Source organism: Equus caballus, chromosome 5 (assembly GCF_041296265.1).
Source record: "Equus caballus isolate H_3958 breed thoroughbred chromosome 5, TB-T2T, whole genome shotgun sequence".
In the NCBI taxonomy this organism is placed as follows: Eukaryota; Metazoa; Chordata; class Mammalia; order Perissodactyla; family Equidae; genus Equus; species Equus caballus.
Genome location: NC_091688.1, coordinates 9909500 through 9925447, shown reverse-complemented (window position 1 = coordinate 9925447; position 15948 = coordinate 9909500). Strand labels below are relative to the sequence as shown.

At 33.4% G+C, this 15948-nt stretch overlaps 1 protein-coding gene across 18 annotated transcripts in view; it reads right to left on the bottom strand.

The window, feature by feature from the left end:
• RABGAP1L (RAB GTPase activating protein 1 like) overlaps positions 1 to 15948 on the bottom strand; it is a 674786-nt gene that overhangs the window by 554010 nt on the left and 104828 nt on the right. For all 18 annotated transcript variants that reach the window (XM_070266397.1, XM_070266404.1, XM_070266408.1 and 15 more), the window contains 3 exon segments: positions 15506 to 15572; positions 9748 to 9850; positions 6817 to 6983 (listed from right to left, as the gene is read on the bottom strand). In XM_070266397.1, coding sequence (XP_070122498.1) covers positions 6817 to 6983; positions 9748 to 9850; positions 15506 to 15572 — 337 coding nt within the window.

The window sequence follows — 15948 nt, the reverse complement described above, 5'->3', positions numbered from 1 at the left end:
TCATGACAAGTGTGATATTGTGATATAATAAGAAAAACATATTTTGGTCTTCATCCTGGTTCCTGAAACAGTTCCATACGATAAAGGTGAAAGGAACAACTTTTATTATAATATTTGGGTTTTGTCCCCAGTTTCTGAAATAGTTCCAGAACAATAAAGGGGAAAAAAGTATCTTCTCTTATTCATTACAAGTCCCTTTCAACCACACCTGAATTTAAGTTAATGAGGTGACTTTTAGAAAGCCCTTAATGATGGGGGCTGGATGTCAGGGAAATCAACCATATGATTAGAGGGTTGGAATTTTCATCCCCATCTGCCAAACTCCAGGGAGGGGAAAAGGGTTGGTACTTGGGTTAATCACTAATGACCAATGGATTTAATCAATTGTGCCTACATAAAGAAGCTTCCATAAAAAACCCTACATGAAGGGGTTCAGACAGCTTCTGGGTTGGCAAACACGTGGAGATGCTGGGAGGGTGGCAGGCCTGGAGAAGATATGTCTCCTATACATATCTTCCAACTGGCTGTTTCTGAGTTGTATCCTTTTATAATAAACAATTAATCTACTAAGTAAACTGTTTCCTTCAGTTCTGTGAGCCATTCTAGCAAATTATCAAAACTGAGGAGGGGGATGTGATGATTTATAGCCGACTTATAGCCAATTTATAGCCATTTTATAGCCGATTGATCTGAAGCACAGGCAACAAGGACTGGACTTGAGATTGGTTCCTGAGTGGGGGCAGGAGATAGTCTTGTGGGACTGAGCCCTTAATCTATGGGGTCTGCGCTAACTCCAGGTAGTTAGTGTCATAATTGAATTGTAGAATATCTAGTTGGTGTCCAGATCTGGAGAATTGATTAGTATGCAAAAAACACCCACCAATCTGGTGTCAGAACTAAAGTGGTTTGAATAGTGGTAATGGAAACAGGGTTTTCTTTTAACAGTTCTACGAGGTGGTATAATAAAAATCCCCAATTCAGAGACGAGGAGTATCTTACCTAAGGTTAAACATCTAGGAAATGGTAAGCTGGGTATACAACTTTAGGGAGTCTGACTTCAATCCAAGTGGTAAATGTGATTAGTGAGTACCACTTCTGCACTTTGCATATACTTCTCCCGTTGCATGTATGATCTAGCAGTATAATAGTTTTACCACTACATTCTTCACTCCTTAAAGACAGAGAGTATATATTATTCATTCATGTATCCTCAACACCTAGCACAATGCCTATCATGTTGTAGGCATTCAATAAATGTTTAATAAACTAAACTAAGCACTAAAAGTCATTTCTAAAATGAATACTGGCATCTCAGCAAAACTATAAAATAAGTGGTACAGACTTTTGGCCCTCCCTCCTCAATTTAGTAAGGAATCAAGCAGGAATGCTCCTAATTTCTTAATCTTGACCCCTAATAAAACCTAGCCTAAGAAAAGAATTTTATTAACTCATTAACAATGAAGACAACATGACTGGTCCAAGTTACTAAGGTCTATTTCCTGGGGATATTGACGTTTTTAACAGGTAGCAAACTTTAAGGCAGAGAAATCAGCATCTAATAGTAAAATACCAGATGTTCATTAGTCTTAGAAATGCTTTTGGAGCAGGGAATCTTTTCGGCAAGCAGTTAATGACTCCATACAAGCAGAGCGCTCTTCCCAGATCAGCATCACTGAACCTCAGCAGCTAAGAGCCTGTATTCTTAGAGGAGTAACAGTAGGTACACTGCCAATGTTTCAAATATTACAAGTTCTTAGATTTACTTTATAAACTCTTCACATATTGTATATCTAAAGTAATTAGTGATGTCAACAGTCAAAGACTATGCAAGTAAAGAAAAGACAAGTTGAAGTGAAATACAGCAAAAATGACCAGTACTCATATGGAAAAGTTTTCAGGGAAAAAAAAATCCCAATTTTAATGCTACAACTAGCATATTTTCCATTTCCTATAAACATTCACAAAGATAAGTTTTAAGGCGAAACTACTTGGGTTTTAATTCCTGGTGTATGACCTAATAACCTTCCACTGCCTAACTGCTTATCTGAAAAATGGGGATAATAATGGTATCTATACCTCAATAGAGTCACACTGAGGATAAAATAGGTTAATCCATGCAAAATGCTTAGAAACATGTACAGCATGTAGTAAACTCTACTACTACTTATAGTAATAGTCCTAGAAGTTGTTGTTGTTCCTTCCAACAAAAAGAGAGAGATCTCAATGAATATACAGAGTACTGAGTAGAGATCACAGAGAAACCTTATCATAGAATTTAACATAATTGACATTTACAGAACACCCCACTCAACACAACTGCAGAATACACATTACAAGTACTCTTAGAACATTCACCAAGATAGGTCATATACTGGGTCATAAAGTAAGTCTCAACAACTTAAAAGGATTCAAATCACACAGAGATGTTCTCTGATCAAAATGAAACAAAATTAGAAATCAATAGTAGAAAGATATCTGGAAAATTCACAAGTAGTTGGAAATTAAACAATACACTTCTAAACAACCCATACATTACAGAAGAAATAACACAAGAAATTGGAAAATATTTCAAATCAAACAAATATATAAAATATCAAGTTTTAAAGGTGCAGGTAAAGCAGTTGTTAAAGGGAAAGTTATAACCTTAAAAATGAAAAGGCATTAGAAAAAAAAGCACTGACAATCTTCACATGAAGAAACTAGAAAAAGAAAAACAAGTTAAATCCAAAGCAGAAAAAAAAAAAAAGAAGGAAATAACACAGAAAACAAAAGGAATCAATAGGGCCTGGCCCAGTAGTGCAGAGGTTAAGTTCACACATTCCGCTTCGGCGGCCCAGAGTTCGCTGGTTTGGATCCTGGGTGCGGACATGGCACCACTTGTCAAGCCATGCTGTGGAAGGCATCCCACATATAAAGCAGAGGAAGATGGGCACAGACGTTAGCTCAGGGCCAGTCGTCCTCAGCAAAAAAGAGGAGGATTGGCAGCAGATGTTAGCTCAGGGCTAATCATCCTCAAAAAAAAAAAAAAGGAATCAACATAAGAGAAACAGAAAAACAACAGGGAAATCAATGAACTCAAAATCTGGTTCTTTGGGGTGGGAAAAAAGTCAATAAAATTAATAAACCTCTATCTAAGCTGACTAAAAAAAAACAAGAGAGAAAACATAAATTACCAATATCAGGAATAAAAGAAGACCCTACAGATCTAAAGACATAGAAAAGAAAAGAAAAGAAAAGAGAAAAGAAGGCAATATTTTAAGCAGTAAATTAAATATTCTTGATTAAATGGAAAATTCCTTGAAAGATACAAATCACCAACAATCGTTGAAGAATAAATAAAAATAATAAACAAAACATGATATCTACTAAAGAAATTAAATTCATAACTAAAAGCTTCCCCACAAAGTAAACTACAGGCCCAGATGGTTTCATGGTGAATTCTATCCAACATTTAAGGAAGAAATAATATAATCTCAGATAAATTCCTCAAGCAAATAGAAGAAACAACTTCTAATTTATTTCGTGAGGACAATATTACACTAACACTAAAACCTGACAAAGACATTACAAGAAAACTACAGACCAATAACCTTCATGAAAATAGACAAAAAAATAATTAATAAAATATTACTAATTCAAATCTAGCTATATATAAAAGGAATATTTTCATGACTGACATATAAAAAGAATACCATCATGGTATTAGGACAAGTGGGGCTTAACCTAAAGAAAGAAAGGTTGGCTTAACATTTGAAAAAAAATCAATGAATGTCATTCAACATAATAATGGGAAAATAAGCGAAAACTTCAATACATGCAGAAAAAACATTTGATAAAAATCTAACACTGTTCATGGGAAAACAAACTCAGCAAGGCAAGAAAAAGAAATTAAAGCATTCAGACTGGAAACAAAGATTGGAAAACAAACTGTCTTTATATATTGACAACATGATCATGTATATGGTCAACCCTAAGGGATCTATAAAAACTAATAAGTGAACTTATTAGCAAGGTTGCAGGAAATAAAGTCAATATACAAAAATCAAATGTTAATTTATATTCCAGCAGTGAACAAAAACTAAAATTTCTTAAAATACAATTTTTAGCTGTACAAAAACATGGAATAGAGATAAATTTAACAAAATATGTGTGAAACTCATATACTGAAAACGACATAACATTACTGAGAGAAACTAAAGAAGAGCTAAATAAATGGAATGAAATACCATGAGATATGCCATATTCACTGACTAGAGGACTCCATGTTGTTGAGATGGTAACTCTTCCCAAAGTGATATACAGATACAAGGCAACCTCAATCCAAATCTGGGCAGACGTTTTTCTACAAAGTGACAACTAATCCTAAAATCCAAATGAAAATGCAAAGAACATGGAACAGACAAAACAATTTTGAAAAAGAAAAAGGTTGAAACATTTATGACACCAGATTTTAAAATATACTATAAAGTTATAGTGATCAGGACTGTGTGGTATCAGTATAAGAACAGACCTAAAGATCAATGGAACAGAATACCACTCTGTTCAGGAAACAGACCTACAAATCTATGGTCAATTAATTTCAGACAAAGGTGACAAGATAATTCAATAGATAAAAGACCGTCTTTTCAATAAATAATGATGGAACAACTGTATATCTATATGAGAGAGAGATGGGACGAGGACCTTGAGCCTTATTTCATGCCATACATAAATATTAACTCAAAATGGATCATAAGGCTGAAAACTATAAAAACTCTAGAAAAAAACATGAGAGCACCTTCACAATCTTGAGGTAGGCAAAAATTTGTTAGATGTGACACAAAAAGCACAAATAATAAAATGTTGATAAATATGATAATTAAAACTAAAAATTTTAGCTCTTCAAAAGGCATTGTTAAGCAAACAAAAAGGTAAGCCATTGTTGGGGGGGCAATATTTAGAATACATGTATCTGGCAAAAAACATTCAGAATATATAAATAACTCTTACAACTCAAGAAGACAAAAAGTGGGCAAAAAATTTGGATATTTTATAATAAATATATATAAATGAACAATAAGCACAAGAAGAGATGCTTGAAATCAATACTTTTGCAATAATTATCCATATAAATTTTGATAATTCATTTAACTTCTCTAGATTTCAGTATTTTCATATTTTGTTATTTCTGCTCAGGGCAGGTATGTCTTTATATGTAAACCAGTCAACAACCCATTTTCCATAGCTTTCCACACTTTTTCTTGAACATGGATTATACCACTAAAATTAGAAACCATCTTCATCATATTTGATACTCATTTAAATCAGTCTCATATTTAGTAGAGCTAAATACTACAACTGAATCTAATTTAATTTTTTTAATTCCTATGAAATGGCCTCATGTAGTATTTTTAATGTTTTACTGCTAAGAAAATTCTCATAGTACTTAACACTCAGTCACTCAACATCAGCAGTTTTAAAAAGATGAAAATAACCTTTCATAATAAAAATCCACTCTAATATATATTTTAGAAACATATAAATCTATAAATTCTAGCACTCTTGTTTCTCTTGCCATATATATATAGGGGAAAGCTAATTTTTTTGGCAAAAAGTTAACTTCTTAGGTCTCAAGGAGGAAGTGTTCACATCACAATAATCTATTAATTGTCACTAAAAGAATGACAACCACTCTCTATACAGCTCCTTTATTCACTCTTATGCAACTTTGAATAATCCTTTGGCTCAAAATGACAAATGAATTGATAGTCACAACAATTAAGCTACTAAAAAAAAGGAAAGAAAAGAAGAAAAGAGGGGAAGGAGGAAAATATCTCATAATAATATATGAAAACATTCCCAGGAGACTAAAATTTTGAATATTTTTCATATAATCTTCATTAGAATATGCTACAGAAAATAGTCTATACAGTAATAAAAATTGTGTCAAACCACAGCTCTAATAATTTTATGAAAGATGAAAACCACAATAATTTCAAGCATCTAGTTTATGAATCCTGAGTTATTTTATATGACAAGATTTTTTATATGGATAAGTGGCTTCTGTATTTGTTCACTGTGCCAATGCTTGCTTTTACATTTTGCATATTATAGTATATAAATCAGCAAGCATCTTAAGCTTGGGAGAGTGGGAGTACTAAACAGTATATGAAGGATTTCCATTATTCAAATAGAGCATTTTACCCTGATTTCACAAAACAGACACTATTAGAATTCAAATTATTTTTCACTGTTACCTTTTTCAGGAACACTACAAAACAAAATTATGTATTTATTAAATTATTACCTACTAACACTGCCTAATTTAGGGATGTGATAGAAACCCTAATTTTGCTTATTTAATATCAAAATAATTTTATAACCTTACTGACAAGTCAAACAATATAATCATATATTATAGGTAGAAATAACTATGACAATTAGGTATACTTGAAAATTTTTCATTATAACTTTACAAAGATATGATATTTCTGTGCTCTGTCTTTTTGGTTTTAAATAATTGTATGTAAAAAGAAGAAAAGTTGTTTTAGATGTAGAATCAATATTTCTATTAAGTATGTTGACACTTTATAGGCACACATTACAGGTCTCTAAAAAAAAAATTACATAATTTATTACACAAGCTGTTTTTTTTTTTAACTTACATTACATAGATGTGGATTTTTCAAATACTCTAGTGGCTGACTCAACATATCATTTGATTATTTGAGGAATTTTATTGCTTTTTATTGCTACTTAAAGAAATATCTTGGTATTAAAAGAGAATGGTAGAAAAATATATATATATTGTTATGTGAAAAGAACAAAAGGTCCTACCTGTTTCAACCTCATGAAGAATGTCTCCGTGAAAGTCTTTCGGCTGAAATACCAAAATCGCTCATTTGCAGGGTACACACGTACTACTGTCTCCAGGAGAAAGCGGACAGGTTCCACCACCTCCGTGACCACCATATCCACTGCCACCGTCATGTACACTCGCTTATCTGTAGTACAAGGGTTCTGTGTTTTACGTTGGCTTTATTATTCCTTAATTATTTAAGGAACAAAGTTTTCCCACTTATGAAAGAACTAAAGTTCTTCACAATCATGTTATGGTCTATGTTTAACTTTAAACGTTTTATTGTCACTTGGCTTAAACAGGTAACCAAGTATTCCAAGTATGTTTCTCAACACACATGATCCTATCTTAATCAAGTGTCCAATCTCCTCTGAGAATTTTAATTTTTCCTTCCCAAAATCAGGTCCTTAATATAAAAAATAAGTAAAATAAAATTTTCAAGATGTCTTTTACACTAAAACTATCTTTCAGATTTCCCAGAAAACCTCTGGAAAATCACTAAGATTTTCCCTTTCATCTTATAAAAGATACTGGAAATTATGTTTGTTTGATGAGTTGCTTGGGAAAGATCATAAAATCAGAAGAGATGCTCAACTTTCACTATGTTAAACTGTATAGGAAAACGTTATTAAAATGAATTTTTCAATGTTATATGCTTTAAGTGAAGTCCCTGGAGATTTGTCAGCACTCGTACTGTCCACAATAAAAATTTACCCTCAGGAAAATCACTGATCAAAGCTCTAATGAAATAGTTCTGTGCTGAGACATACATATATCTCAGAGTCCTGGCAAGTGCTTTTGGACAACAGAATAGTGTTATCATTCAAATTTTCAGTTATTACTATTTTAAATATTTACTAGGCCACAGCTTTTCGTTAATTTGAATCTAGAATCTTCTAGGCCCATGTCTACTGGTTTTCTTCAGTTTCACAATGATAGATTGAAATATGTATTTCATTTTATTTACATGGCTTGAGATTCATTGAGGTTTTTGAACCTGTGGGTTGGTTATTCCATACCATTTTGTCATTTCTTCGTTACTTTAAAATATTTTTAAAATTTATTTTGCCCACCATTTTCAGTTCTCAGTTAAAGATCAAATAACCAAGCCCACGACTAGAAGAAACCATCAATAGTTTTTTTTAAAACATTATACAATATTTATACTCATCAACTACACTTTTATTAATATCATCAAATTCAACAAAAACTGTATTACATTCTTACTAAATACAGCATTCAATCTGTCAATTCAACAGAAACTAGGATTCTCTAGACATTGTACTTGAACCAGAAGACCTTAAAGTCTAAGAGAAGTAATGTAGAGGAGTAAGAGAGAATAATACAAAACATTGAATATAATTCATAAATTGGTGTAATGAAAAGATCCAAGACATTTCTCAGGGCCTCATCCTCTTCTGTAAAAACCAAACTATGATTCATGAATCCTCTGTGTAATTTATAATCTCAAGAGCACCATTTGGAAATTTTAGAAATCAGGTGAATACTTTTGTGTGGCATACGAAAGGATTTTAAACTTAAAATACATTATCTTTGGCTCAGAAGATTACTGTAATATAGTACTACATAAAGCTTATTTTTAATAGAACAAATTTTAGGCTATATTGTCTTTTATTTGAGGACCAAATGTGTATTAAAATACGAAATGAAACTGAACTTTATATTACATTTAAAAAAATAAAAACTGCTTTCATAAACTTATTTTTTGAAATTCCAATACTCTATTCTTCAAAATTATCAACCAGCTTATTTTTCTCATTTTTGTGTTTTCTTTCTGAAAAATTATAAGAAAAGAAGTTTACAAGTTGGTATTTACAAGCCTGTGTCCAGAAATAACAAACTGTGGGTGTAAATATTATTTATTCCTAATATATGAAAAGCTAAATTTTATATAATCATCATTATTTTTCTCTCTTTTTAGCCCTCATTTGGAAATAGACAGCTCAATATGTGATCAAATGCATGCAATTTATGGCACTGGTAAATACTCTAAGGAAATTTGAGAATAATTATTGTTTTAATGTTCTTCATTAATATATCATATTTCTATATCAGTATTCACTAATGCTCCTGTTTTTAACCAAAAGTCTACTGTGGCATAAACTAACGAATGCAAGACTAAAGATCAAACAAACTGATCCATTATTTTCTCAATATAAATTATCGGTTGCATGACAGTAAAGCATTTAGTGTAAGATTATAAATCATTTGGTGAAATTTTAAATTTTAGTTAAAGGCAGATGGTGAAGGGGCAAAAAACATAGGCAATTAACAGCTATCTGGATAAAGTAGAAATAAAAATAAACACAATGGGAAAAACGACAAATGTGACCATTTACCATTTACAAATTCTGTTCAACACTAGACATGTTAAACAAAACAAAACAGTAAACAACTAGGAAAAAAGTGTTTGCCACAAATGAAATCCTTAATATGCATTATTAAGATCCCAAAGGTCAAAAAACTGGTACAAATAATTAATAACTGAAAAAGCATAAATAATCTATAATATAATTTAAAAAGTTAAAATATTTATTAAAGATATGCAAAATTCCAGAATTTGCTTTCATCATTTCCTTCATATTTTTCCATCATTTCCCCCCCAATAAAACAACTCTATAATGACACATGAGACACAAGCCCAAATACTTTCTACATAATCTAACAGAACTAATTCACTTATTTTTTGGGGGGGGGGGGGGGCGGGGGGTATTCTTTTGAATAGTTGAGGTTTTCCCCATAGATGCATAAAGTATGAAAACGAACTTCAAAAAAAGAACAACTCCATTTTAAATGAGCACTAGAATTTTTTTAAAACACAACAAAATAACATTGTCAATAATGTAAAATTTAAAGCAAATAATAAGGAATCTTTTAAGAAAATTCACCTTTTGGGGTTTCTTCATTAAGTGCTAGAAATATTGGTGCATTGGGATTCCACATGCCGGTGATAACGTAAGCTCTCCCATCATAGCTCTTTCCCATGGATTCCTATAGAAGTTCAAACAGGAATCACTGAGAATATATACATCAAGAAAATCATTGTTTTAAATTATATCTTATTTTAAGCAATCCAATTTATTAAAATTTGGATTTACAATCAAACGGGATTTATTTTCTTTGTAAGATTTTTTCACCCTACAGAGCATTTCTTTAAATATTAAATTCTCTTACAGCTTTCTTCAAACAGAGTTTCTATTTAAAGACATGTACCTCCTGGATAAAAGAGGTATACTGCTGAATCACAAAAACATAATATTGCTATAAAGTTATATTTAGCTTGATGTTAGGCTGGGTCAAAATTGCCTATACTTACACATACAAGGATGTACATAGTTTCTATTAAAACCACAGATCTCACTAAAGATAAACTGAATTAATAGCTAATCACAAGAAATTAGTACTTTTCTTCTAATGTTCTAATTTTTAATATATTCTGAAAATATTAATTTACTTTGTCATAATAAATACCTTTAAAGTTAATACTTTTCTGTTATCTGTATGTCAGATATTTGTACACTTTCTTATAATCATGAATCAATATTAGGAGACTAATATTGGTTTGTAATCAACACCCAAATTTATTAACTATCTCCCTTTACCCTTATACTTACTCCCTCCTTCTTCCCTTCTCTCCTTCTCCCCTTCCTCTTCATTTCCCCCACTCTTTAAGACTTTTACCAAGCCAGTTCCTAAGCCAGCTACTCCTACGGTGAAAGCAAGCCCCCAAATAGTTGTGTACACGTATGTGTGTGGTGACAAGAGGCTAGAGGTTGTCCAAGGGAAGAACAGCACACAACATACAAATATGTGCATACACAAAAGAAAGTTATCTACAGTACTTTCAATTTTCTGTACCAATTGCCTCATATTATGACTAGAGAGTGCTAAAAGGGTCAGACTAAAACAAAAAGAAAAGCTTTTTTCCTCTATTACCCTCACTTCTCTGAATCGCAATAAAATGATTTCAGTCATTTGGTAATTACTATATATATTTTTCTAGTGTACTGCTGTTATTTCACTAATCAGACTGTAAAGCTTAAGTGCAGGGACTCTATTCCAGAGATGAAGAACACTCAAGGCCATGTAAAGAAAACCCACTCAGCACCTCCAACACACTCATATGTTCATATTCATTCATTCATTCTCTCTCTCTCTCTCTCTACATGTCTGCCCTCTCTCTCCCCTCTAATTAAACCCCCATTCAGAAGAAGAATGGGCATCTGACCAAAAAAACACCAATCCATTTCTAAACAAGAGCTTGTACTATGCTTGAGTCCAAAAAGAAAAGCTAGACCGATCAAATTCTTTCTTTCAATTAACAAATACCAAGGAAAGTGGGCAGCCAGTGGTGGAGCTAAAGGTTTTGATAGGAAGTCAGGGGACGACAGGCGACACATAAAATGAAGTTATAACAGAAATTATAAAGTAAGGAAAAGTATATAAAGAACAGCAGCATATTAGAAAACTGCTAAGAGGTAATAAAGATACAGAGAAAGCAAACACAAAAATCCTTAAAAATCATTAATCATGCAATCAAAAAACAAAGGCTGATACTGGGAGGCAGGCAGGCAGGGAGGGAGAAGCAGAGAGAGTGGGGAGTAGAGAGAGAAGGGGCAGGAGGGAGGGAAAATGTGAGGCAAAGGAAAGAAAGAGGCAGAGAGAGAAGGAGAGGGAGAGGGAAACAGCGAGAGAGAAGAGGGTACAGAAGAGAAAAGGGGACCAGAGCAAGAGAGGTCCAAGAGAGCAGGAGCCTGAGCAAGAAAGAGGCTCACAGAAAGAGCAAGCCCATGCGGGAGGCAAGGCAGGCGGAAGAGACCACACAGCAGAGACCACTTCGCAGCTTTAGGGACAACTGCATGAAAATCAATACCCTCCTTTGTCTTTAAGGAGTTCTAAGCGATTCTTTGTTTGTTGTAACCAAAACAGCCTAACTAAAACAACCATATTTTTATTTCTTTGTAGTCCTCACAACACAGGACCACAGTAATACTATCTTATACATCAAAAGCCTTCAATAAAACTTTCTCCCCATCAAGTCTGACACTGTTGTTACTGAACTAGACATTTCCATCACTTGGCCTGGTTTGCTCCCAGCCCTTTTAGAAAGATACTTCACATTTTTTACTGAAGAGTTCTTCTTGACTCCTCTGTGCCACCCCCACAACCCAACACAAACAGGGCTGACAAGAATAGGGACAGCAGGTAAGGGACATCTGGACAACAAAAAACTCTGCCCAAACTAGGCCAGGCTTGAACCACTAGATGGCCTCTTCTTCAGAAAATAAACCAGGAAAAAGCGAGAGAATATGGCAGCTTTCAATGGGAACATAGTCTGCAAGGCTATAAGATAGAGGCCAGAGAACCACGTAGTAAGCTGTGAATGAACAATTGTCAAATTATGAACAAGCTGAAACTATGAAGTCAAGTAGACAGAAAGTAGGGTAAAGCAAACAGATGGCAGTACAAAGAGGAGATAACACAAAGAAAAAGCAAAAAATGTAAGTTCATGCCAATCCATCCATTATATTAAGCAAAATTAAGCAAACGTGAGCCTACTACGAGCCATGCTCTACGCCTGGGCGTATCCAGGAAGGAAAACAAAACAAAACAGTCCTGACCTTATGGAGCTGACAGACTGTTCTCTTCCCAACAGCAGTCTGCAACCCATTTGCAGATCATAAAATCAATTTAGTGGATTATGGACAGAATTTTTGTTTGAGGAAGATTGTCCCTGAGCTAATATCTGTGCCAATCTTCCTCTATTTTGTATGTGGGATGCCTCCACAGCATGATGTGTAGGTCCATGTCCAAGACAGAACCCGCAAACCCCAGGCCACCAAAGTGGAGTGCACAAACTTAACCACTACACCACTGGGCCAGCCCTATTACCAGACTTTTTAATCAAGGAGAAGAAAAAATAGCAGAGTTCATCAAACATGTAAGGATTAAGAATTGTTTCATGAGGGGCCGGCCCAGTGGCTTAGTAGTTAAGTTCATGTGCTCTGCTTCACCAGCCCAGGCTTTGCAGGTTCACATCCCAGGCACGGACCTACACACCACTCATCAAGCCAAGCTGTGGCAGTGACCCACATACAAAATAGAGTGGCAATCTTCCTTATTGGCAATGGATGTTAGCTCAGGGCCAATCTTCCTCACCAAAAAAGAGAATTGTTTCATGAAAATTTTACTTCAGCTTTTATACATACATATTACAAGGGCATTGAATTACAAAGGAAGATGTATTTCTAACTGTGAGTCCAGCTACTGATCTAGTGTCAATAAATGGTTAACTGTAAAGATCCACAAACTTTCTAAGGCATCTCTAGGACTTTAATTTTAAATTGTGTTCCAACTCCATGAAACCTGGCTCTACTGAGTTTTCAGCTCTTCCTTGGTACCTTGCTGTTAGGTTTTTCCTAGCTATCAATGGCTGTGGATCAAAATTCTTAACCCCTTATTGCTACACTACAAGTATCTCCACCAAAAATATTCCCATTACTGGAAGAAAATTGAGCCTCTGTGATTTGTACTCCCAAAAAACCTAACTAATTTTTTATGTGATTTTATTTATATACTATATGTAATATATATAAGTAATCTGGCTCTTTGTCTAAAAAATACGTTTTCATTTATAAGTATGACCTTCTCTTTCATGTAGATCTTATATTAAACAAAAATTATAAATTTATAGGAAAGTCTCAATTCACTTTGCTTGTTAGAATATATTCAAAGGGAAGAAAAGTCAGCATTGTTTAAAAATTTTTCAAGACAAACAGAAAAGTCGCACGAATTCTGAAATTAAATACAATGGTATGCTTTTTCAAAACTTGTCAGAATAAAGTGTAAGATGGTAAAATTTGTTTTTAAATTGTTCACATATTTGGACAGGTCATAGAAGAAGCAGAAGTATTAACATCTTGCTCTAGAGAGCAGAACGAAGACTAATGAGGCAGAGCTACAAGGAACATGATTTCAAGTGATTACAAAGAAATAACTGTAATAACCAGAACTGTCCCACAGTCATCATTGTAAAGCAATGAGTTCCTTTTTATTAGATGTAGTCCAGCCAAAGGTCAATAACCATGTATTAAGATAGCATGAAGGTTAACAGCACTGGGTAACAACAAATCACAACTGCTGATAATTGCAAACACAAACCCTCCCACCTGACCAACTGTTTGTTGTACAGATAAGCCCACGTCTCTTTCCAGGAGCTTCAGTGCTGACAAGGCTTTGATTTAATATGGACTCTTAAAGGTGGAGGACCACACTGCAAGTGAGACACACAAGACTAAGGGACCTCAGAAGTTCAAGCCAGGTCTGTAATTCTATAATCTAAACTAGGTTTTATGGAAAAATCTCTGCCAGTGATTCATCTTAAAATCTTTTAAACTCTGAAAGACCATGACTAATTAGGACCTAGGAGTTTATAACAGTTTTATGTTCCTGAACTACCTCTTCACAAAATTTTCAGGGCTCCAAAATGCTTTGGCTTGCCTTTGGTAAAAAATGCACTACTGATATATTGTAAAGAGGAGTGGGAGGGAGAGAGATCAATAGCTAATTTGTTTTCACATTCAATGTAACTACCTATCCATGCAGTGCTTCCTCTCTATTTCTGTGGCTAGCTATACCAGCTCTATGAGAGCACTTAACACATTGCGGTGGTTACATACTTAAAAGGTCTGTTTCTATCACAAGACTATGAACCCACAGATGGTAGGAGCTATGTTTTAATGTATCTACACCCCCATCACTTCACACAATGTTTGGCATACAATTAAGTGCATAACAAAGGTTAAACGTACCAATCTAGTGGAACCATTCTAGTGGCCACTAGAAAATCAACGTTACAGCGAAATAACTCAAAGAAAAAGTTGATATAATTGGTGATATTTAACTCACATTTGCAAATCACAGTTGAAAGGAAGAAAACAGGTAGTACTTATTATCACTAAATATAAAAACCTCAGTTAATTAAGAACTTCATACTTACTCTATTTCCTATAACATTTCTAAATCACAAAGTAAATGTTTTCTTTAACTGCAATATTAGAAGATATTTCTGTTTAAAAGTTAAGATGACTTGCTATTTTTACATTAAATACCAACTCTTAAATATACATTAACCTTTAAGGGCATTCCTTAAATAAATACCATTCCTACAATAAATATACTTTGCTAATAAGCACAGGTAATCAAGGAGGAGAAATTCAGAAAGGGAAATCCTTTAGAGAAAACAAAAGCATCCATCGCAGTAATCAAATTAATAACAGTGCATTAAAATAAATGAAAGGCACCATATTCACTTTGAATATGCCTGTTATAATCACATACTTGTTATTTTTGGCTCAAAGAAAAGACATCTTCCTAAGAAGTCAAACAGATAAATAGATGGACATTGTCATAACATTGTCCTTTTACGTGCTTTCAACTTGCATATGACTTTTTGGTGGAAGTTTTCTTAAATCTCTCCCTCATATATAATTTTAGATTTGGGTTTCCAAATTTCATTATTACTTTCATACAGCTGAAAGTTAGCAACAATTTTGACAACATGACAAATTTTAAAATAGAAAATACTTAAAAAATATAAAATAACTATCATCTATACTTGGTTAAGGTGCTTAAGATTATCATTACCATATCCAGTAAATGCATGTCACTGTTCTTCACGTTTCGACCTGGGCTTAATAACATTCCAAAACATCTGAAAATATTGGGGGGAAAAAAAGGAGAAATAAGGTATCAAGAACATACAGAAGCCCAGTGAGCAAAAAGCCTTTTTATAATAACTATACAATTTGAGCTTTGTACTTACAAATAGATTGTTTTTTAGAGAAAATACCACAAATAAGAAATCATTATTATACATAATAAAAGCACATAGAAGTTAACTAAATCTAAGTTATCTAAATTCCCAGATCTTTATTTTTGCATGTAAAAGATTACCATGATCAGAAACTGTGATAAAAATGGTCACAAATTGTTGACCGAAACAAAATACAATAGTGAAATACGAATTAGTTTGTAAGTAGAAATGAGATTTTATTTGCCTTAGAATTATTCCAAACATATAGGTCAAG